Source organism: Peromyscus californicus, unplaced genomic scaffold, assembly GCF_007827085.1.
Source record: "Peromyscus californicus insignis strain IS unplaced genomic scaffold, ASM782708v3 Scaffold_11__1_contigs__length_118956290, whole genome shotgun sequence".
In the NCBI taxonomy this organism is placed as follows: Eukaryota; Metazoa; Chordata; class Mammalia; order Rodentia; family Cricetidae; genus Peromyscus; species Peromyscus californicus.
In genome coordinates, this window is record NW_026294402.1 from 57,825,792 (window position 1) to 57,847,870 (window position 22,079).

The 22,079-nt window shown below is 49.9% G+C and overlaps 1 protein-coding gene across 3 annotated transcripts in view; it reads right to left on the minus strand.

The window, feature by feature from the left end:
• Nucleotides 1-1,594: 1,594 nt before the first annotated feature.
• Nucleotides 1,595-22,079, minus strand: part of Map2k5 (mitogen-activated protein kinase kinase 5) — a 256,460-nt gene continuing 235,975 nt past the window's right edge. For all 3 annotated transcript variants that reach the window (XM_052763441.1, XM_052763433.1, XM_052763451.1), the window contains one exon: nt 1,595-2,053. In XM_052763441.1, the coding sequence (XP_052619401.1) occupies nt 1,949-2,053 (105 nt within the window). In that variant the 3' untranslated portion in view covers nt 1,595-1,948. The remainder of the gene's footprint in view (nt 2,054-22,079) is intronic.

The window sequence follows — 22,079 nt, forward strand, 5'->3', positions numbered from 1 at the left end:
ATCACATGGCTCCCTATTAAACAAGGGGTTTCTGGGAGATGTAGTCTTGCCAGCTCCAGCTCCAGCTCCATATAATGGAGGGATCGTGAAGACTGGTGGCTTTTGCTTTGGCCCTGAGGTGGCTGCAACAGGGACGGTGTCCCAGGGTTACACAGGCATGGGTGGATCTGTGGCCTGTCCTCCCTCCCACTCTCCGTTATCCTCGTGTATGAACCTGTGATAGGCATGCACACACGCTTGTTCACATGTATCTGGCAAATGTGTGTGTAGGTGTGCATGCCTGTGTGTGAATGTGCATTTGGAGGTCAGAAGTTGGCATCAGGTGTCTTCTCCGATGGCATTTCATTTTATTTACCAAGGCAGGATCTCTTGATGATCCTGGAGTCTAGCTAGCCAGCTTGCTCAGGGGGTCCTGTCTCCTGAGGCCTGGATTACAGGCAGGCTGCCACACCTGGCTTGTTTTTATATGGGTTCCCAGGATCCATACTCTGGTCCTCATGCTGGGAAGCAGGGGCTTTACCCACTGAGCCGCCTCCCCACCCAGGCCCCTCCCATTTGTTTGTTGTTTGTTTGTTTGTTTGTTTCTGTGATTTGGTCTCATGTAGCCCAGGCTGATTTTTAACAGAGAATGCTTGTGAATTTCTGATCTTCCTGCCTCTGTCTCCTGAATGTTGCACGTATACACCTGCCCATTGGCTCCGAGTGTCTTGGGAAGGTCTGAAAGTCAGGATCAACTCTGCATGGTGTTCTCACAGGTTTCCCTAGCTGCCATGGGGAGGGCTGCCTTCAGGGGAGGTGGAAGTGGAGCCTGATGGGTTGCTGCTGTGGTGGTTAGGTAAGAGGCATGCTGAGTATGTCCACGAGCCTTGGCTCTGTCCCGAGTACTACCAAAAGTAGAGAAAACACCCTCAAACATGGATGGGGTAGAGGAAAGGAGGAGGGAGGCAGAGTGGAGAGCTAAGTCTAGTTCCCTCAGCACACTTGTGGGCATTGGGAAGGCTCTCACTGAATGACAGAGAAGTGCAAAGACAGCCATGGATGGCAACTGGAGGGTGTGTGTGGGGGCAGGTGGGGGTGTCTCTTAGACCAGGTGGAAACTGGCTTCCCTCCATCCTCCGCAAAAGGGGGACAGCCACACTTCCTCCAGGTGGCTGCAGGATTACCTCAAGTGGCCATGAGTGGCCTGGGTCACAGGCAGTGAGAGGAAGCTGGTGGCAGAGGGGCTGGTGGCTGGCGTGGGAAGGGTTTTGATGGCCTCTGAATTCCTGCGCCTCATTCTTGGCGTCCAGCTTCCTCTTCTGCTGCCCCTGGCCTCACCAGTGCTGGGGCTGGTTTGGTGCTGGGCCTGTAGCCAGCTCCCGATCAGGAGAGGACGACACCACGACCCGAGGCTCGGGTCCGGACCTGGCCCCAGTACACCTTGCTGTGGGACTTCCTCTGAGCCCTGGTTTCTCATGTGACAACCGAGCTAAGAAAACACCGGGTCTCGACACTGAGCTACAGGAAATGTACAGGATCTTGCCTGTACAGGTGTATGTACAGGTGCCCCTGGCAAATGGGGATGTGTATGATGGACCTGTGAAAACAAACCCGATCCAAAGCAGTAACACGTTTATACCATCAGTGCTGCCGAAGGGCCCGACCCTTTACAATGGACAGTAGGGAAACACAGGAGGGGAGGCCAGAGGAGGTGCCATCCTTATAACCCCATCACCCTCCCCCCACACCCTCTGCATCATCTCCACCTGCCATATTCATTATCGTCACCCCAGCGGTGAGGGGTTCAGCAGAGGCTGGCTCTCTTGAGGGCTCCCTAGGTAGGGTAAGAGGTGAAAGCAGGAGGCTGGGCCCAGTACAGCTCTTCCCAATCAGGCAGCAGACGGAGAGGGGTCATGGCTTGTTGTGTCCTTGGTGACTAGTCCTGGATAGTCAGTGTCCTGCTGAGGCCTCACGGGGGCCCCTGCTGGCTCCGCCTCTCCTCTAGCGCTCTGCACACCCACATGGACACCACGGTGGAGTTTCCATCATTGAACTGCATGATGAACGGGTGACCCTGTGGGGAAGAGCAGTAGGTGTGACAGCAGTCTTCCAGGCTAGGTCCCTGGTGCTGCGGATGTGGCTCAGTTGGTAGGGTGCTTGCCTATCCTAATGCAAAGGCCTGGGTTTGATCCCCAGCACCACATAAACAAGGTGTGCTGGTGTGTGGCTGTAATCCCAGAACTTGAGAGGCAGAGGTAGGGGGATCAGAAGTTCAAGCTCATCCACAGCTAGCCTGAACTACTTAAGACCTTGTTACAAAGAGACAGACAGACAAACAGAGGAAACAAAAAGAGAGTTAGGCATCTCTATGCATTCCAAGGTGTGCCCTAGCCTGGACCTGGTTTCTTTTTTTCTCAACCCCACATGGTAGGAAGGCAGGCTGGACTCTTGGAGACATCTCAGCGGGTAACAATGCTTGAAGGCAGCCTGGACGACCCGCTTGATCTCTGGGACCCACACGGTGTCAGTGGAGAACTGACTCTGGAAAGCTGCCCTCTGATCTACGTACAGGAAGCCAGGGAGCGTCTGAGACCTTCTCTAGGAAGCTTAAAGGTACAGCTTGTCTTAACTCCATGCTCTGCCTGGTCCTTTCTCAGCTCAGTTTCACGCCATAGCTACTAGGCCAAGGCCTGGCCCCTGGGCGGCCAGCTTTCCAGTCGGTTCCTGTCCAGAGAGCAAAGGATCATCTCGTCAGAGGCCTTGTCGATCCCTGTTCGCTTCTCCCTTTGTCTCTTGCTCCCCTGGAAGTGAATCACAGCTGCCAATGAAGCACAGACATCCCGCTCCAGGAGGACGAGGCTCGCAAGAGGAGTGCTCAGGCGTGTGGAGGTTCAGGACAGAGGGCTGGACTTTGGAGGGCCCAGCTTTGTTTCCGTGTGGTCCATCTCCTGTTCCAACCTACTCAAGCCCACCGCCGGGCCAGGTTATATTTAGCCGGCATCCTCCCCCCTATTATGATACATTAAGATCACATTCCCAATCTCAGGGGTGTCTGGGGGCTTCCAGGGAGGGCCAGAAGCAACCACGGACAAGGCACAGGTCTGTCAGAGCCACAGTAGGAAGAGATTGGGAAGCATTATTCCATTCACCAAGTAGCTTCCTTGACCAAAGACTTTCAGCAGAAACTTTGTAGCCTCCATGGGAAACAGGCCCTGGGGAGTTACAGTGAGTGAGCAGGAGATGTGGGATCCCGGATGCCCACCCCAAGCTCCTGCCTCTCCCCTCCAAATGCCTCTTTCCTGCTCCCTGTTTTTTTCTGAGCCTCGCCCGGACTCTGTCCCTGCTGGCTCACAGGGCTTTGAGCTACTTTCCAGTATACCTGGCTGTGACCCATGGCCCTGGCAAACAGCCAGGCCCTGGGAACATGCTCAGCATCTCAGTGCCTAGAAATAACTGCAACACATCTCCTGCCCCATGGCTAGGAGGTATGTGGGTCTACTGTGTCCTGACTCCAGCATCTACCAGGATCTGTGGAGGGCCAGGTGGAGCTTAGCAGTGGGAAGGAGGGAACACTACCTAGGCCTCTCCAGCTTGGCTGATTATGGGAAGAAAATGGTCTTTGGGAGCTTGTGCCCAGTTGAGGGCCCAGGGCTTTGCCTAAAGCCTAGCTGGGTACCCTATTATTCCTCATGGTACTCTGTGGGGGGGTCTCAGACATGGGTGTAGGGTCCCAAGAAAGGGGTATTGAAGCCAGGCTGGTGGGGGACTGTGGGTGGCACAGGCCTGGGTGGGGGTGAAACAAGACACACTCCATTTTGGCTTCCATATGCTTTGCTGCTCATACTTGCCCAGCTCCTGCCTGCTTTCACAATGTCTGCCTAGATAGAGAACATTCTTCCTGAATTCCTGTGCATGTTCTTTTCTGGACTTGGGAGAGGCGACTTTGTGCCCTTCTGAAGCACAAAGACAGAAGCTATGCTCAGGAGGGTGTGCCCCTCCCCCCAAGCCCAGGGTAACACAGTGTCACTTTCTCAGAATGCCGGGTGACTTTGGGGCCATATGCTCCATCACGGTTATCATCTGTCTGAGAACAGGCAGAGTGGAACTGCAGGAGGGGAGTGGAGGCATCCCTCCTCAGTCCAGGAAGGGCTGGTGGCTGCGTGGTGGGCAGACTGCCCGGGTGCCCCGTGAGAGTGGGGAAGTAGAGGGACCACCAAGTTGCTGGTCTCCTGGTTCTGTGGAGGCACCTGCCCTTTCCTGACCCCTGCCTGGGAGCTGACTTCCATCTCTATGTACCACTGATGAGGCGTGCCCTCCCCTTGGTGCTTATATATCTACCTCACAAGAAAGGGACCTTGACAACAGGCTTTGTCCCCAGTCGCTGCTGACTGCTTTCAGGCAGGCGGGAAAGGCAGATAAGGGGGTGAATTGCAGGAGAGACACATGCATGAAGCACGCCAGCAGCCCTGTCTGCGGGGCTTGGGAGCCTGGCAGGAGCTGGGCAGCATCTTGCTGGCTTCCTCACCAGGCAGTAGGAGCTCTCATTTGCTGCTCTCTCACAGGGGCAAATGTAACAACCGAACTGGCAGGGGCTTATGTCTTCTGCAACGCATACTTGGTCACGGAGGATGAAGATGTGATGAAGGCAGAAGATTGGGGCTTGAAGAGGTAGGATGTGTCCAAAAGTGGGGCGGCGGAGTGAGCGGGAGGAGCCCACAACCATAGAGGTTAGCATCATCTGTCGGACACCCTCCAAAGAGCAGGAGGAGCAGGAGGAAGAGGAGGAAGAAGAGGAGGAACAGGAGGAAGAGGAGGAAGAGGAGGAAGAGGAGGAAGAGGAGGAAGAGGAAGAGGAGGTAGAAGAGGAGGAGGAAGAGGAGGAGCAGGAAGAGGAAGAGAAGAAAGAAGAGGAGGAGGAAGAGGAGGAATAGGAAGAGGAGGAGCAGGAAGAGGAGGAGGAAGAGGAGCAGGAAGAGGAAGAGAAGAAAGAAGAGGAGGAGGAAGAGGAGGGAGAAGGTGAGGAACAGGAGGAGGAGGAGGAGGAGGAAGAGGAAGGGGAGGAGGAGCTGTATTGTCTGACATCCTCTCCACCCCCAGCCTGCTCCTGGTCTTGATGTTCCAGCTCTCAGCCGATGCCCTGCTTCCTGCTCACTCTATCACAATGAGATCTTTCCTCCAGGACAGCAGGCCCTGCTGAGCCTTCTTAGAAAGGCAAAGGTGTGGCTGCCGGGTGGCAGGACAGGGGCTCCCAGCCTGCCTGCCATGATGGTAAGCGTTAGCTGAGACCCAGCCTCTGGACTCCCAGTCTAGTCCTCAGTGAGACCTCCCTGAGTTTCCTGCCATGTAAGAGTTTACCTATAAAAGGTAGTAGGGGTGCTTGAAGAGGGCTCCTGACTTCCCCTCACGGGGTCTGTGAGGCTTGTTGGGAGTTTTTGGGCATCTTCCTGGAGGATTCCAGGCTCCCGACCTCAGCACTGAGGCAGGACTGTTAGGATCTACATGACTTCAGACCTGTGGAGCCACAGGATGTGGGGCACGCTGGCTTCTAGAGATGTTTCGTTCTAATTCTGTTAAGGGATACTTTAAACTAGGTTTTAAAAACTCAACTAATAAAAACATGTGCTCAGCCTTGTTCAATTCAAAGCACTACAGTGAACACCTTGTGTGATGATGTTGTTTTTTGCAGGTCTTAGGGGCAAAGTTAGTCAAAACCTGTTCAACCTGTGCATCTGCTGCTGACTTCAGATGGGCAGGCTGTGTGGTGCACTGGCTATCTTAAAACACTCAGAACTGTGACGTCCACTCTGACTGTACCTGACTATAAAACCATGTGAGCACATCACCAGGCACATGGCCAGTCAGGTGACACCGTGAGGTCGGGAGTGGCCAAAGCTGTGCCGGTGTCTTAGCACCAGCTCTAAAGCCCAGAATAACACTGTCAGCACTCCATGTTCACCACAAGTGTTTAGGTAAACACTGGGTACATACTGTCAGTGGCTAAGTCTTGACATAAAACTTTTCCCGCTATTCTTTTTAAGTTTGAAAGATTACTTTAATTTTAATGATGTGCATATGTGTATGTCTGTGTGTGGGTATGAGCACACTGTGAGTGCAGGGGCCTGTGGAGTCCAGGAGAGGGCGTCTGATCCCCTGGAGGTGGAGTTACAGGTGATTGTAGGCCGCCTATGTTAGGGCCAAGTCTGGCAGCACAGGCCTACAATCCCAGCTATTTGGGAGGCTGAGGCAGGAGGATCACCAGCTCAAAGCTTGTCTGGGTTACAGAGTGAGTTTGTGGCCAGCCTGGTTTAACTTTGTGAGGTTCTGCCTCAAAATGAAAGTAAAAAGAGGGCTGTACTTAAAAGTGAATGGTGTGGGCTGGGGTCAGTGGGAGGGCATTTGCCTAGTAAGCTGTATCATTCTACAAGGCCCTAGGTTAAATAACCAGCATCACACATGTACACACCCACACCCGCACCAGCATCCACACCCACACCCACCTCTGCCTTCTTTTCTGGGAGTGAGGAATGCTCTCCTGTTCCCTGCCTTCTCTCCCTCCCTTTCTTCTTCTTGGAGCACAGCTGAAATTACCTCCCTAAAATTCAGGTTAAGAGGGCCAAAGACTTCTCACCAGCAGCAGCTCTTGCCCCACAAGCATGAGGACTGGAGTGTGATCCCCAGAAACAATGTAAGAATGCCAGGCATAGTGGGGCCTTAAACCAGATTGGAGGGGTTGGGGCAGAGACAAGCAGAGAGATCCCGGGGACTCAGGCCAGTGAGAGGCTCTGTCTAAAAACACAAGGAGGATGGCTCCTGAGGATGACACCCCCAGCTGTCCTCACACACCCACACTCACACAATCTGTAAACACACTCAGACACACACACTTACAAAAATAAGTACAACTCAAATAAGAGACAGGTGCAAACTGTCTTTCCTCAAGCTTTGCTAAGTTAAGCTAAAAAGGTAGGTGATCAATTAAATACTAGAATTAGAATGCAATTTCTTCCTTTTTTGTCTTTTTTGAGACAGGGTTTTTCTGTATAACCCTGGCTGTTCTAGAACTTGCTCTGTAGACCAGACTGGCCTTGAACTCAGAAATCTGCCTGCCTCTGCTTCCCGAGTGCTGGGATTAAAGTTGTATGCCATCACTACCTGGCTAGAATGTAATTTCTAGCCCAATGGACAGATCATTCTAGGCAGGTATGGCAGGCATGCCTATGTTTTGTAAATGTGACCTGTCACGTGAGTTCAGGTGTGGTTTCCCACCTTGGCATCATACCTGTGATCAAAACTTCTGATTTTTGGAGTATTTCTGATTTTTGGAACATGTACTTAAAAGTGAATGGTGTGGGCTGGGATCAGTGGGAGGGCATTTGCCTAGTGTGTGCAAGATCCTCCAGCACCACCAAACCAAACCAAACCAAACCAAGTATGGCCTACCCCAACCGTGTGACGTTCAGTCTGCACTTAACATGGGTGATGATGAGCAGCCGGAGGTGAAGCTTGGTGGTACGGCATTTCCCAGGATGCTTGAGGTCCTGGGTTACAGCCCTATCATTATGACATCCCCAACACCCCTCAAGAGACCCCAAGAGCTGATTGACAATGAAAATACTTCACGTATGTTTGTGTGATGCAGCTAAAACAATACTTAAGTGCCCGACAGCTTATGAGAGATTAGAAAGGAAATCCTGGGAAACAAGGTAACGATGGAGGTAAGAAGGAGACAGGAAGGTAGAAAGGTGGGCACTGGGATAAAATGCCAGATTTCCCCAAAGACTAGCAGAGAAGCTGGGAAATTGGTAGAGAGATAAACAAATACCAGGGCTGAAAAGGAAGCCAAACCACGGAGGCAGCTCAAGAGGAATAACAACCGCAGACCACGTACAAAGGACACTGAGCTGGGGTGGGGTTGGGGGTGGAGGGCGATGCTCACCTCAACATACAGGAGGCAGAGGCGGGAAGGGGAGAGCCACCAGCCTGGGCTACACAGCCAATCCCTGTCTCAGTACCCCTCTGCCTAATGTCATGAGGGAAAATGGGAGAAGGCAAAGATGAAAGGGGAGGGAGAGGGGGAGGGAGGGAGGGAGACCATATGAGTTTGACTGTGAGGCAAAGATGTAGAGGCTGAGGATGGAGGTGATGGGCGAGTGTCCATTCACACTGATGGACACACCTCCAGAGCTGGTCATGGGTTTCCAGCCCCAGAACCACACTCTGAACTTTTCAAAGCACTCCAGACCACTGTCATGTCTTATTTCTAGAAGTGTCCAGTTAAGGGGCTGATATCTGCTTAAAACCTGCCTTGCTAACAGCCTTTCTGGTTTTGTAACAGGAGAAGAGGCAAACTGTAAGCTGACCACAAAGACTGAAATAAAAGTGGACAATTTCTGATTGTCCTTTTTCCCGTCACACTGTGGTGCTGCAGAGCTTTGGGGGGCCTCCCACAGGGGCTGTGTGTGGGGAGCAGGCTGGAGTAGATTACAGGCCAAGGGGACAGCCCGGTGGGTAAGAGCACTGGATGCTCTTGCAGAGGACCCAAGTTTGGTTCCCTGCGCCCACGTCAGGGGCTCACGACTGCCTACCTGCCTGTACCTCCAGTTCCAATTCCTCTGGCTTTCCTGGGTACCTCCCCGACATGAACATAACTAACAATAACGAAACTAGACCTTTTAAAAAGAACAAGAAAGGCCCAAGCTCAGCCTTTGCATGTACTGAAAACAATCACTTTCTGGGCGAAGTGGCGCACGCCTTTAATCACTGTACCAGGGAGGCAGAGGCAGGTGAATCTCTGTGAGTTTGAGGCCAGCCTGGTCTACAGAGTGAGTTCCAGGCCAGCCAGAGCTATATAGTGAGACGCCACCTTAAAGAAAGAAAAGAATCACTTTTATCTTTCCATTCAAAACTGTACTTCCCTTTCCATTAAAAAATGTCTGTGTATGAAAAAAGAAGTAAACTAGATCGTTCTATGACCCAGCAGCAAATAAAACTCATCACTAGAATCCACTGCTAGCCTGGAGCATGATTTTTCTCAACTGTGACACAAGGGACTTGTGGTACTTAGCTATTCTGTTACTGATTCACTGTGCTTTGCAAGGTAACAGTGAAGGGAACAAAATGTATAGAAGCCCAGAACATGCTCTCTGTGGCTGTGAGTGGGTGACCTGTGTTGTTCTGAGGTGGCGTGGCTGGTCACACACAGGATGAATGATGGAGGGGGGCAGAGGAGCAACTTAGTTATAAGCACCATGCTCTGTTTTTCCAGGAGACTGTATTTAGCCAAGCTCCCTGTGACAGAGCTGGGGGGTGTACATGGGCTGGAGCTATGCCTGGGCTTCAGAGCCCTGGAGCCTTGTCCTTGGCATATGCCTTCTCTTTCCCACTCTCATTTTAGAGGGTCTCATGTAACCCACTGGCCTCTGTACTTACTACATAGCCAAGGAGACCCCTGCACTTCTGATCCTCTGTCTCTGCTGCCCTTGTGCTGGGATGATGGACATGTATCCCCCTGTGCTCAGTTTCATTTATGCTGGGGATGGAATTCGGGGCTCACGCATGCTGGGCGGGCGGGCATCCTGCCCTCTGAGTTACAGCTCCTCTTTACCACATGGTTATTTGGTGCCCTCAGAAAATAACAAAACCTCAACGATTTGACATCCACCCTTATCGCCAACCTAAGAGCAAAGGTTCATACTGCTCCTCATCATGTGCGTAAGATCTTTAGTTTTTATTTAGTGAGACTGCTTGCTGCCAGATCTACAGCTGCTGTGCAGTCTGTGGCCACTACCATTTAACACCTCACCTTTGACTACAAATCTGGAAGTTAAATTAAAATTTGAACATTTGATTTTGATCTAGTTCCTCAAGGCTCTACTCAAACCAATTGTCTTGACTTGAAGACTTGTTTTTATTTTTGGTGTGTGTGTGTGTGTGTGTGTGTGTGTATGTGTGTGTGCGCGTGCACATGCACAGAGGCCAGAGTTGAGTTCTACTGTTCATCTTATTTGGGGGGTAGGCCTCTCACTGCAGCAGGAGCCCATGCATTTGGCTAGAAGGCTGACAGTGAGCCTCAGGAGGCCAGTTAGCTCTGCTTCCCCAGTGCCGAGATTACTGAAGCACAGGCCATGATGTCCAGCTTTTTTTTTTTTTTGGTGGGGGGTGTCAAGACAGGGTTTCTATGTGTAGCCCTGGCCGTCCTGGAACTCCCTCTATAGACCAGGCCGACCCTCCTGCCCCTGCTTCCCAAGTGCTGGGACAGCCTTTATGTGGGTGCTGGGACTCGAACCCAGGTCTTCAAGCTCATGCCACAGCACTTTATCCACTCTGCCATCTCCACAGACCCTGAAGACTTAATTTTAACAAGTGCAGCCTCTCCTCCTTCAGTCCCGAACACAAACTAGGCAAATACCAAAGGCCTAAGGAAGGGCGGTTCAGAAGGAAGAGCAGGGCCAGTGAGCAGGATCTATTAGCAAAACTACACTATGAGGATGAAATGGAAACACTGGTCCGGGGTCAAACACCCACAGCCCTACACACAGTATCAGAGAACCCTGCGAGGCTCACTGGCAAGGACCCACGTAAAGAAATTAAAGAAGTAAGAACAGTAAGTCAGCCAGGCCGTGGTGGCACACGCCTTTAATCCCAGCACTGGGGAGGCAGAGGCAGGCGGATCTCTGTGAGTTCGAGGCCTGCCTGGGCTACAGAGTGAGATCCAGGAAAGGTGCAAAGCTACACAGAGAAACCCTGTCTTGAAAAACCAAAAACCAAAACAAAAACATTAAGTCCAGAAGTGTGGACATGTGGAATCTTTAAAAAGAAAGGAGTGTGTGATACATTTAAAATATTTTTCTTTCTAAAATTTTATTTTTATTTTATGTGCACTGGCATCTCACCTGCATGTGTTTCTATGTGAGGGTGTCGGATCCCCTGGAACTGGAGTCACAGACAGTTGTGAATGCCATGTGGGTGCTGGGAATTGAACCCAAGTCCTCTAGAAGAGCAGAGGACTGCTGAGTCTTCTCTCCAGTCCCTATATTTAAAATGTATTTTTCAATTTCTTTCTTTTTTTCCTCCTTCTTTTTGTTAAGTTCTGAGTTTATACAGGATTTGCTTTGGTTAGCTGGGTAGCTTCCTGGGGTGGAACAGCTCATTCACCAGCGACACTGAAGGAAAGACACCCTGCCACCTGAGTGTTGGAACACCAATATTTAAGCACAGCAAAACATATCACTTTGCCCATGGCCTTTCTGGAACATTCTCTAGGAAGCAATGTGTGATGTCACAGCGGCAGAAAAACCCGCCATCCTATAAATTCAGTGAAGACGTATGGGACACTTAGGGCCCAAGTTGCTCTTGGCTTCCTCTGAAGTTTGGGTACCTCTAAGATTTATTCTCAAGGTGGAGAGAAAGAGAAAGAAACATCTCCCTCATCTTGTTTTTTAATAACATTAGGGATGGCACCCTATGACATAATCCTGGAACGATTGCAGAGCAGCTCAGAAACTCAGTGGGGACTTCTGTATTTTGGCTTTGGAGCATTTTGTGGTGGCAAGGTCAGGAAGCGAGGGCCGGGGAGGGAGCCAGAGCGGCTGCAGAGAGTGAGTGTCAGCTGGTTTAATTTTCTGTGTCAACTCCGAAAATGAGATAAACAATGACAAACCAGGCTTTTCAAATGAACTTGTCACTTCTGGTTTTCTTGACACAGGGTAGCATTTTTCAAGTCCTTGCAGCCCCAAACACAGATTTAACCCCTGAGGGTCACCTAAGTGCTTGAAAGGCCTCACATCTGGAAAGAAAGGCTTTAGTCCAACTTCGGACTCCTTCAAAGAAAACCAAATTCTCCTTGAAATCTAGACACTCTTTCACAACGTTCAGGGGTAAATGCCAGCAGGCGTGTGAGGGCGTGTGAGGGCGTGTGAGAGCATGTGAGGCGTGGGAGGGGGTGGGAGGGTGCAGAGGCTTTGTGGGAGGGGCTCAGCTCCATCCTCCTTTGCTCCCCAGACCAAGTCAGCCCTTCACACAATCCCTCTGCTCTTAACTTCCTTTCCCAGTGGAAGTCCTTTCCCCTCGTTCTAGAACACAGAAGTACGCACAGGTCCCCACCTCCTCTCCCCACACAAGTGAGCACAGACCCTGTCTCATGGCTTCTCTGTCTTTGCCTCCCGAGTGCTGGGGCCAAAGGCATGCGGAGCCGCCGCCGCGGCTACCACCACCTGGCCACAACAATTTTTATTACAGTTATTTACTTATTCATTCATTCATTCATTCATTCATTCATTCATTCATTCATTTATTCTGTGTGTGAGCATGTGTGTGGGTGTCAGGGGTCAACTTGAAAGCGTCAGTTTTCTCTGTCCACCGTGTATGTCCCAGAGACTGTACTCAGCTCTCAGGCCTGGTCTTAAGTGCTTTTTTACTCACTTTGTCATCTTGCCAGGCCCAGCTTAGGCCCTTCCTGCCCTCACTGCCTTTGCTCTAGGGGCAGCTATTCTGTGATGACACGGCCTAAGAACGCTTTGTAGAGACTGTTAGAGGCAGTGGCATCTGGGCAGGTGTTCATTCCACAAAATGTAGTCAAGTGCGTTCTCATGGCTACCCAGGAAGTCGCTAACGGCACCGCTGCTATTCTGTTCCATGTGTTTGTTAGAAAAGTAGGCTTGGGCATGTTAATTGATTTGGCCAAGGTGGGTGTGGGATTTGAAGTGGAGAGGCTCCAAACCTGTGCCTTTTGTTCCAACACAGTGAATGCAGCAGCAGCAGCAGCAGCAGCAGCACATGACTTAAAGCAGGTCAAAGGCATATGTGATCGCCAAAGGCCCCTTCAGAAAGTAGTATCAGCCAGGCATGGTTCAGCAATTGAAAGGCAGAGGAAGAATGAGTTTGAGGCCAGCCTGGGATACATAAGGAGCTCCTGAGTTACATAGCTAAAAACAGACAAAGACAAAATGAATGAATGAATGAGTGAATGAATGCTAACTCCTTTTACAGGCAGAGCTCCTGCACTTTGAGGTGGTGATGGTGGTGCTCCAGGCTCAGATCTCATTAACCTCAGCTTCTCCGTTCCCCACCACTCTTGCTCGACATCCCACAACCTGTAGAAAGAACTCCCCCAAACACCAAGTCGCAGATGCCACGTCTGCCTTAGAGACAATGTTAACGTAGGTGCCGTGAAGCCATCTGGTCCCTCTGCCTCTGCCTCATCCTTGATTCTGAGGTTGTTCTGTTCACTGGAGGGAGATCCCTTCCTCTAAAGAGCCCAAAGTTCCAAATCATTTCTGATGGCAGCCAATGATCTGGAGAGGACTCCAGAGGATGTGCCCATTAAAGAGGTGCTGTACCAGCCGACCACCATCTAAAGGTGCATCAGGGCTGCACCTGGAAGCAGAGAAGAAGCCAGCTGTGGGTCCTAACCTGCTCTGTTCTGTGAACACTGTCTCCTATAACATACAGGACAGCCCCACACCCACGTCACAGGAGACGGTGAGAAAGTCAGTGCAAGCTGTCCCAGGCCAAGCCTGAGGTCATGACCTCAAGAGGCCTCAGTGCTGAAGCACCCATCATGGTCTTCAAGGAAACTTACTAGAACCAACACCCATGCTCAGCGTGGTGGACACTCGGCCAGTTTCTGACATGACTTGCTGACCTTACAGAGCGGCACCGGGTTGTAGGATGGATAGTGGGCTCTGAGACTCTGCTCTCTAGGTACCAAGGCCCCTCATTACTTTGGAGGTGCAGCCTTGCCCCTCGAATCCCAGCCCTAAAGAACCAACTTGTTCTCCATGTGAAACAAGGCCAAGCTGACGTCTCCTGGGCTCAGCAGCCCATGTGAGCAAAGCACCAAACAGAAACAAGAAATCCAACTGTTGCCCTCACCAAGCCTAAAGACATGACGGCAGTGCCCTCAGACAGCATTTCAAATACAGTTTATTAGTGTGTGATATGAAAAGGGTATTTTTATTGCATGATATAATGCAATGGGACCTTGGGCGCTCTGTGGAAAGACCTCACACTCAGAAGTGTAATGAACCCATAGTCCCCAAAACATTATACTGTACATTAACCTATCATTAATGGCACATTAGGGCTAGGGGCACTGCACGCTTGCTGGTCAGGGCTCCATCAGGACAGTGGTGAGAAAACCACACAGTCTTCCCAGGCTCAAAACAAATAGAGAAAATAAATATTCCTGATGTCTACAGGCAGCTTGAAAGCAAGTTCAGTCCCAGCTCTGCCTTGCAATTTCAAAGCCTGCTTCTTGAAAAAAGTTACACACTGAACAAAGAGAGAGGAAAATGACCATGTGGCTATGTACCCCAGCTCACAGTGTGCCCCAGCTAGTGGCTACACAGCACTGAGGCAGAGGGCGCCTCTGCTAGTGTGGAAACTGCCTGAAAAGGGGACACAGACATTGTGGGGTGGGAAGGTGCCTGGGCGGGCGGCCATGTGTCCATTCTCCCACTTTCCAGTCTGGGAGTCAGGGTCAGAAGTGTGAAGGGATGGAAACACAGTCAAGCAGAGAAACAAGCAAATGATGTAAAAACTAAACAAACAACAACAACAACAACAACAACAACACTGTCCAACAAACATGAGAAAGAACTGTTCATTTTCAAACTTAATAAAAAAAAAGCCAATCAAACAACAAACAGGACATTTACTACTGATCAGATGGCAAAGATTAAAGGCTGTGATTTATATCAGATGAGGTAAGGGCGCTGACTTCACATATCTAGCTTTAAAAATGCATATAAAGTAATTGTCAGCCGGGCGGTGGTGGCGCACGCCTTTAATCCCAGCATTCGGGAGGCAGAGCCAGGCGGATCTCTGTGAGTTCGAGGCCAGCCTGGACTACAGAGTGAGTTCCAGGAAAGGCGCAAAACTACACAGAGAAACCCTGTCTCGAAAAACAAAACAAACAAACAAAAAAAGTAATTGTCTTAAAAATTGTATGTGCCGGGCGGTGGTGGCGCACGCCTTTAATCCCAGGAAGTGATGGCAGAAAGCAGAAAGGTATTTAAGGCATGAAACCAGGAACTAGAGCCTGGTTAAGCTGTTAGGCTTTTGAGCAGCAGTTCAGCTGAGATCCATTTTGGATGAGGACACAGAGGCTTTCAGTTTGAGGAAACAGGATTGGCTGAGAAGTTGGCCAGGTGAGGTTAGCTGTGGCCTGTTCTGTCTCTCTGATCTTCCAGCGTTCACCCCAATAACTGGCATCAGGTTTGATTTTATTAATAAGATCTTTTAAGATTCGTGCGACAATAGAGCGAGATCCAGGACAGGCACCAAAACTATACAGAGAAACCCTGTCTCAAAAAAACCAAAAAAATAAGATAAAATAAAAATAAAAAAAAGTATGTATGTATGTATATATGTACATATGTATATGGGCATATGCCATGGAATGGGTGCAGAGAATCTGCTGGAGTTGGTTTTCTCCTTATCCCATGTGGGTCCCAGGAATTGAACTCAGGTAGTCTGGCTTGGCAACAATCACCTTTACCCACTGTGTCATCTTGCCAGTCTGAGAGTCATGGTCTTAACAGCAAAAACACAGTGATAGCTAACATGGCATGCAGCCAAAGGCTACAGGCTCAGAGCTCCATGTTCTAGGACAGAGTTCTGGTTAAATAAACACAGTACATCCATGTTATGGAATGCACGGATTCATTAATAGGAATTAACTTTTTTATAGGACGTAGGAGGATCTAGAAGACATGCGCAACCCCAGAGCAAAGGGCAGAACGAACGGAATTCAAGTCTGAGGCTGTACACTGGGGTCAGCTCTGGGGATGGGGCTGGGCCCCTGAAGGACAGAGGAGCCTGGCTTCTCGTTGTACTGGGTGACGTATTAACAATTCACAGTCTAGTTTTGGAAACTGCACTTGGGAACCTAGTCCTTCCCATCTCCTGTGCTGAGCACTTTCTTTCTCTGCTTGACCTTGACTGAACTTTCACAAAACATCAACAGTGAGCCAGCTGGTCACAAGGATCCTTTCCAGGAAGGTGGAAACTCCAGTCTCCGCAGGACATAGTTCCTTCTAGGGGACCTTCCTACTGTCCTCTCTTCAACACACAGGACATAGTTCCTTCTGGGGGACCCTCCTACTGTCCTCCCTTCAACACACAGGACATAGTTCCTTCTGGGGGACCCTCCTACTGTCCTTCCTTCAACACACAGGACATAGTTCCTTCTGGGGGACCCTCCTACTGTCCTCCCTTCAACACACAGGACATAGTTCCTTCTGGGGGACCCTCCTAATGTCCTCCCTTCAACACACGGGACATAGTTCCTTCTGGGGGACCCTCCTACTGTCCTTCCTTCAACACACAGGACATAGTTCCTTCTGGGGGACCCTCCTACTGTCCTCCCTTCAACACACGGGACATAGTTCCTTCTAGGGGACCCTCCTACTGTCCTCCCTTCAACACACAGGACATAGTTCCTTCTGGGGGACCCTCCTCTGTCCTCCCTTCAACAGAGACCCAACATTCACAGCATAGAGGAATTCTTCCCGACTCACAGCAGCCTCCTAGGTACCTCCTGGGTCACCTGGCAGTGACAGAGGATGGAGAACATGGGAGCTGGGCAAGGCCACGGCTCTGACTTTGGCTGAAGTACAATCAGATTTCTTTCTGGAAACATCTATCTCCTTAACATAAACAAGGAGAGGACCTGGGAACCAAAGACTACACACTGTTTGTGTTTAGGACACCCAGCACAGTGCTAGGCAGGAAAGTTGCTGGCAGCCCCTGCTGTGCTGAGAGCTAAGTGGTCTCCTCATCTCTCCATCTTTCCATCTTCTTGATATTTCTGGGTGAGAGTCTTGGCGGCAGCAATCTGAAATGCTGGATTTTGTTTGTCCTAGGGTCTGCCAGCACACGCGGTAATTAAAATGTTGATTAGTAAACAGTTTCAACATATGACAGACAATGCGGCTAAAGCCTACAGTTAGGTCAATAAGTGATTTAGACTTGCCATTTAAAAAAATCTCATTTAAATTTTGCATACATTAATCACTACCATACTTCAAGGTTCTGATATCCACCTGACTACAATATTAAAATAAAACTTGCTGCCCCAGGGAAATCCTACTTATTCTTAATTGTTTCCAGGCTTTGATGGGCTTTTAATCTAAGATTAATTTATGCAATTTTAAATAACTCTTCTTATGATTAATAAGCTTGAAAATTAAAAGGAGTCTAAAGCAATTATAATGAGCATTTGGTCATAACCTCATTAGAAGAAGGAGTGAAGGGTACAGCTTTGGAATTCTTACAAGACTACAATTTAAGGTTACTTTTAGAGAAGTTAAACACAGTCCCTGCAATTGCAAAGGCAGGTTAGCAGGGGTCAGTGTTAAAATGATGGCCAGCAAGATTAGCATAGTAATGATGTTCCCTGACAGAAGGAAAGGACGTGGAGAAAAAAGCACAGAGACAAATGGCATGCAGCCAAAGGCTACAGGCTCGGAGCTCCATTTCTGGTCCTCTCGGTTAGACTTTCAAGGGAATTTGGAAAGAGGTAGAAGGTTAGGTTAGGACAGTTTTTGCTCGATGATCAGTTTTGGGCTAGAACTTAGCTCCTCCACTCCAGCCAGCAAAACTGCCCTATGCTGCTCTTACCGGCTGCCTACCTGTCTGTCCAGCCACTCCCCTGCTGAACAACCGGCCAGGCACCCTGCTTTCCTGCTTCACTCTGGAAGGGTCTTCCCAGGTGGGCTGTCCAGCCCAGCTAATGTTACTCACAGCACGTCCAAGGTCTTCTTTACTCTGGCCAAGGTGGGCTCCTTGCTGTCCACTGTTACCTCTGGACTCAGCCTGCTCTGTTTTCTCTCCATGGAACGTTTCCCTCAACTCTCTAATGGCCATGACAATGATGAGCGGCTACCATTTATCAAGCATGGACTTCTTTATGTCAGGCTATGCTAAGCAAGGAACATGGTTTTGTTTTTGTTTTGTCAATCTCATCTAAGAGTGACACTTTGGGCTAGGGAGATGGCTCAGTTGGCAAAGTGCTTGCTGCACAGCATGAGGATGGAATGACACCCAGAATGGACTGGGTATGTGACGCATGCTTGTAATCCCAATGCTAGGGAGGCAGGAGGAAGGAGGCAGGCAGAAAGATCCCTCAGGTGTTAAGCTCCAGACTAGTGAGATACCCTGTCTCAAAACAAAAACAAAGGCCAGTCTGGGCTACTGAGTGAGTTCCAGGAAAGGCACAAAGCTACACAGAGAAACCCTGTCTTGAAAAACAAAACAAAACAAAACAAACCCCAAAAAAACCCAAACCAAACCAAACCAAACAAAAAATCCAAGTGCTTTGGTTAGAGTTTCTATTGCAGTGTGAAGCACCATGACCAAAGCAACTTGGGGAGGAAAGGGTTGATTTGGCTTACTCGTCCACATCACTGTTCATCACCAAAGGAAGTCAGGACAGGAACTCAAGGTGGGTAGGAACCTGGAGGCAGGACCTGATGTAGAGGCCATGGAGGGGCACTACTTACTGGCTTGTTCTCATGGTTTGGTCAGCCTGCTTTCTTATAGAACCCAGGACCACCAGCACAGAAGTGGCCCCACCCACAGTGGGCTGGGTCATCCCCCATCAATCACTAATTAAGAAAAATGCCCCACCGGCTTATGTACAGCCTGATCTATGGAGGCATTTTCTCAACTGAGGCTCCCTCCTCTCTGATGACTCTAGCTTGTGCCAAGCTGACACAAAACTATCCAAATGTACAATCATACACACACAAGTACACACATATGTGCGCGCGCGCGCGCACACACACACACACACACACACACACACACACACACACACACACACACACACACACACACACACCGGTCATGCTTTGTGAAACTCAGGTAGGCAGGAAAGGAGGAGGCAGAGCTGCACTCCGCTGCCCCACCACTTTCTAATTCCTGAACTTAGGTCGACTTCTCTACCTGAGAGGCTGAGACAGAGCCGAGCATTCTCCCTGACCACTGTGCCTCTTCAGCCACACCACCCTGACGTCACATGCCACTCAAGAAGGGAGTGCTCGGCTTGTCCTGTTCCTCCGAATATCAGCAAGGGTGTGCGCTGGCTGCTCCTGAGGACACGGACAGTTCTGATGGTCTTTCTGCACCTGGACACACACTTCACTGCTTCTCTTGGCAATTTCCTCCAACCACAGGCTCATGACATCCCGGTGCAGACAGGAACAGATACAAGAGTCAAGATTCCCAACAGTGGGGACGACAGCAACCAGTCCTCTCCAGAGAGACCACCAAACCAGCAGATGTGAACTGCAAACGGCCCATATATCTGTACTTGTTCCAAGTCCAAGAAGTTACAAACTGGAGATGCCCAGGTATCTTAGACGTGAAAATCACAACCTGAGGAGACTATATAAGTGAGACCTATGCATATCAATTGTAAATTAACAGTTTACAATTATACTTTCATAAACTCTACCTTATGCTGGAAGTTCACAGAATGCCCTGTGACATGGGCATTATCGTTTCCATTAAAATTCATTATTATTATTATTATATTCACGATAGGTTCTCGTGTAGCTCAGGCTAGCCATGAACTTGCTCTATAGCCTTGGATAACTTTGACCACCTCGATCCTCCTGCCTCCATTGCCTGAGTGCTGGGATTCAAACCTAGGGCCTTGTGCTTGCCAGGCAGGCACTGTGCCAACTGAGTTACACTGCCAGCCCCACCTCTCCCATTTTACAGGTAAAGGTGTGAGCTAACTAAACAGCTGGGCTCCCCCACTTTCCTAGAGGTAGTGCCGTACTGGAGACCCTGCTTTGGATGTCTAAGCTCTGGTTTACCAGGTTGCTCGTCTTAGGAACACGAGGGATGTGACCCCACTCTTTTGTTTACAAGCCTCTCAAAGCTCTTGCCAGAGTTTGGTACCTACAGGGTCTCATGTATCCCAAGCTGGTCTGGAACTCACTATGCTGCTGAGGGTGACCTACGATCCAGATCCTTTCCAGCCTTTATTTAAAGTGCTAGGATCACAGGTATGCATCACCATGCCCAGCTCCACAGAGGTTTCTTTCTTTCCTTTGTGTTTTAACCATTTATTTAACAGAAACCACTGAAGACTCTTTGGTGCCTTTCCTGGGACAGCTGCAGGGAGGCAATGGCTGAACTCCAAACCGGACAGCCCTCTGCCTTCTCTTACAGCCGTGCATCAAGTGGCTGGCTTGGAGCTGCTTGCCCCCACACTTCAGGGGACAAGACTAGAAGCCACATCCCAGCAAAAGCTCCTATGTGGCTTCTTCCACAGAGAGGTTTTGACACAGGAAAATGTCAGCTGCTTCAAGCAATGCTCTCAGGCTTGACTCCTTTGCTTGGTGGCTGGGCTCAGGAGGCAATGAAGACACCACACCGTCTACTGCCCATACTCTGGACACATTAATCTGTATCCACACATAGTACGTGCTCAGTAAAGTCAGCCGGAAACCTTTCCCAGGGGAACCAGGTGTCTGGGATCTGGGGAGTGGAAAAGTTCTGACCAGAGAACTAGCAGGCAAACTCTGTTTTTGGCACAGGCTGCCAAATCCAACGAACAATAAAACCTTCAAGTGCTCTTGGCTTCCCTTTAGATAACCACTTAGCAGATCTGGTGAAAGCAGCTGGTAGTTCCATTCTCTCCCCCTGTTGAGCTGTTTATACTAAGGTTCTGGCTTCAAGCATGTGCAAACCTGCTTGCAGCCTCACTCAGAGTCCTACAGATGTGGAAGGGTATAGGACCACGGCAGTGGTCTGTGCAAAGCATCCAGAAGCTGAGCAGGCACCCGCTTTAGCAGTCTTATGCTTTTCTTTGTGGAATGTTTATACGTCGTTGTTTTGGAATAGTCACTTGGCTGAAATCCTCAAACCACTCTAACGCCCCGCTGCCTACTACCCAGCGGCAGGAGACACAGCTCTGATGTAGGGCACAGCGCAGTCCTCTGCTGCCCACTGTGTGGGACTCCCAGCCAGTGGCGAACCCCACTGAGCCTGCTTTATGTATCACCGCCGTGGAAGTGAGAGTAAACCTTAGTATCCACGGTTAGGTAAAATGAGATAACGATGTGGGAGAAACTCTAACTCTCGTTCTTAAAAGATGTCATTGGCTTGGAACAACTTCCCTTTCCGATCTTGTTTTCATAAGCCAGGGTCTCTGTGTCACAGTGGCTATTTCAAACTTGTGGGTTCAAGAGAGCCTTCCATCGCAGCCTCTCACACAGCTGTGACTGCAAACCTATGCCAATAAATACATACTTATTTTTTAAGTCACCACACACATACCAGAATTCTTTCTGAATGCATCACAGTCACAAAGTTCTGTGCAATCATTACTTTTATGTCTATCACGTTGGTCCTAAGAAAATAAACTAAGGGAGCAGCTTTGGCCAGTGTGGATATCAGAGAGTGGCACTTTCCCTTAGAGCCAAGCTGGGCTTCACATTTGTGTATTGATAGTGACGAATGCACATATATATCCGCCCTGTCCTGTAAGGCCTGGCTCACTGGCCACTCCACTCACAAAGTCTCCCTAGATATCCAGGGTCAAGGAAATTCCTTTCTTCCCAGAACTCACTTTACCCATCAAATAAGTTCCTATGATTTCAATTCAGCAGCCATTTCCTGGGCTTGGTCTCAGGCTGGGCTAGATGCTAAAGATCCAAAGAGGGTGATGAATGGGACTGATCTGTCCTCTAGGAACCCCGATCTGGTTTAGGACTATTCCCAGCTACCGTGGGATGGTAACATGCTAGAGAAAGCTGTCTTCTTCACTGCAGCGGCCTGGGAGGCAGCAAGGGCTGAATGCTGGTGGCTGAGTGAGGAGTCACCATGTGACTGGGAGTGGGCTGTGGCAGAGCACAGGGCAATGCTGCAGGCACCCAGAGACTGCCAGAACGGGGCAGCTGAGGCAAGGGACGTGTGTGTGTGTGTGTGTGTGTGTGTGTGTGTGTGTGTGTGTGTGTGTGTGCCCCTGTCAATTCCATCATGAGTAGCTGATTTACCTCATCTCTCTTGCTAGGCTCCAGGACCCAGGGACCACATGGTGCCCCCTTTCCTCATCTGGGTGGGATACTCTGTACTGAGTTGGG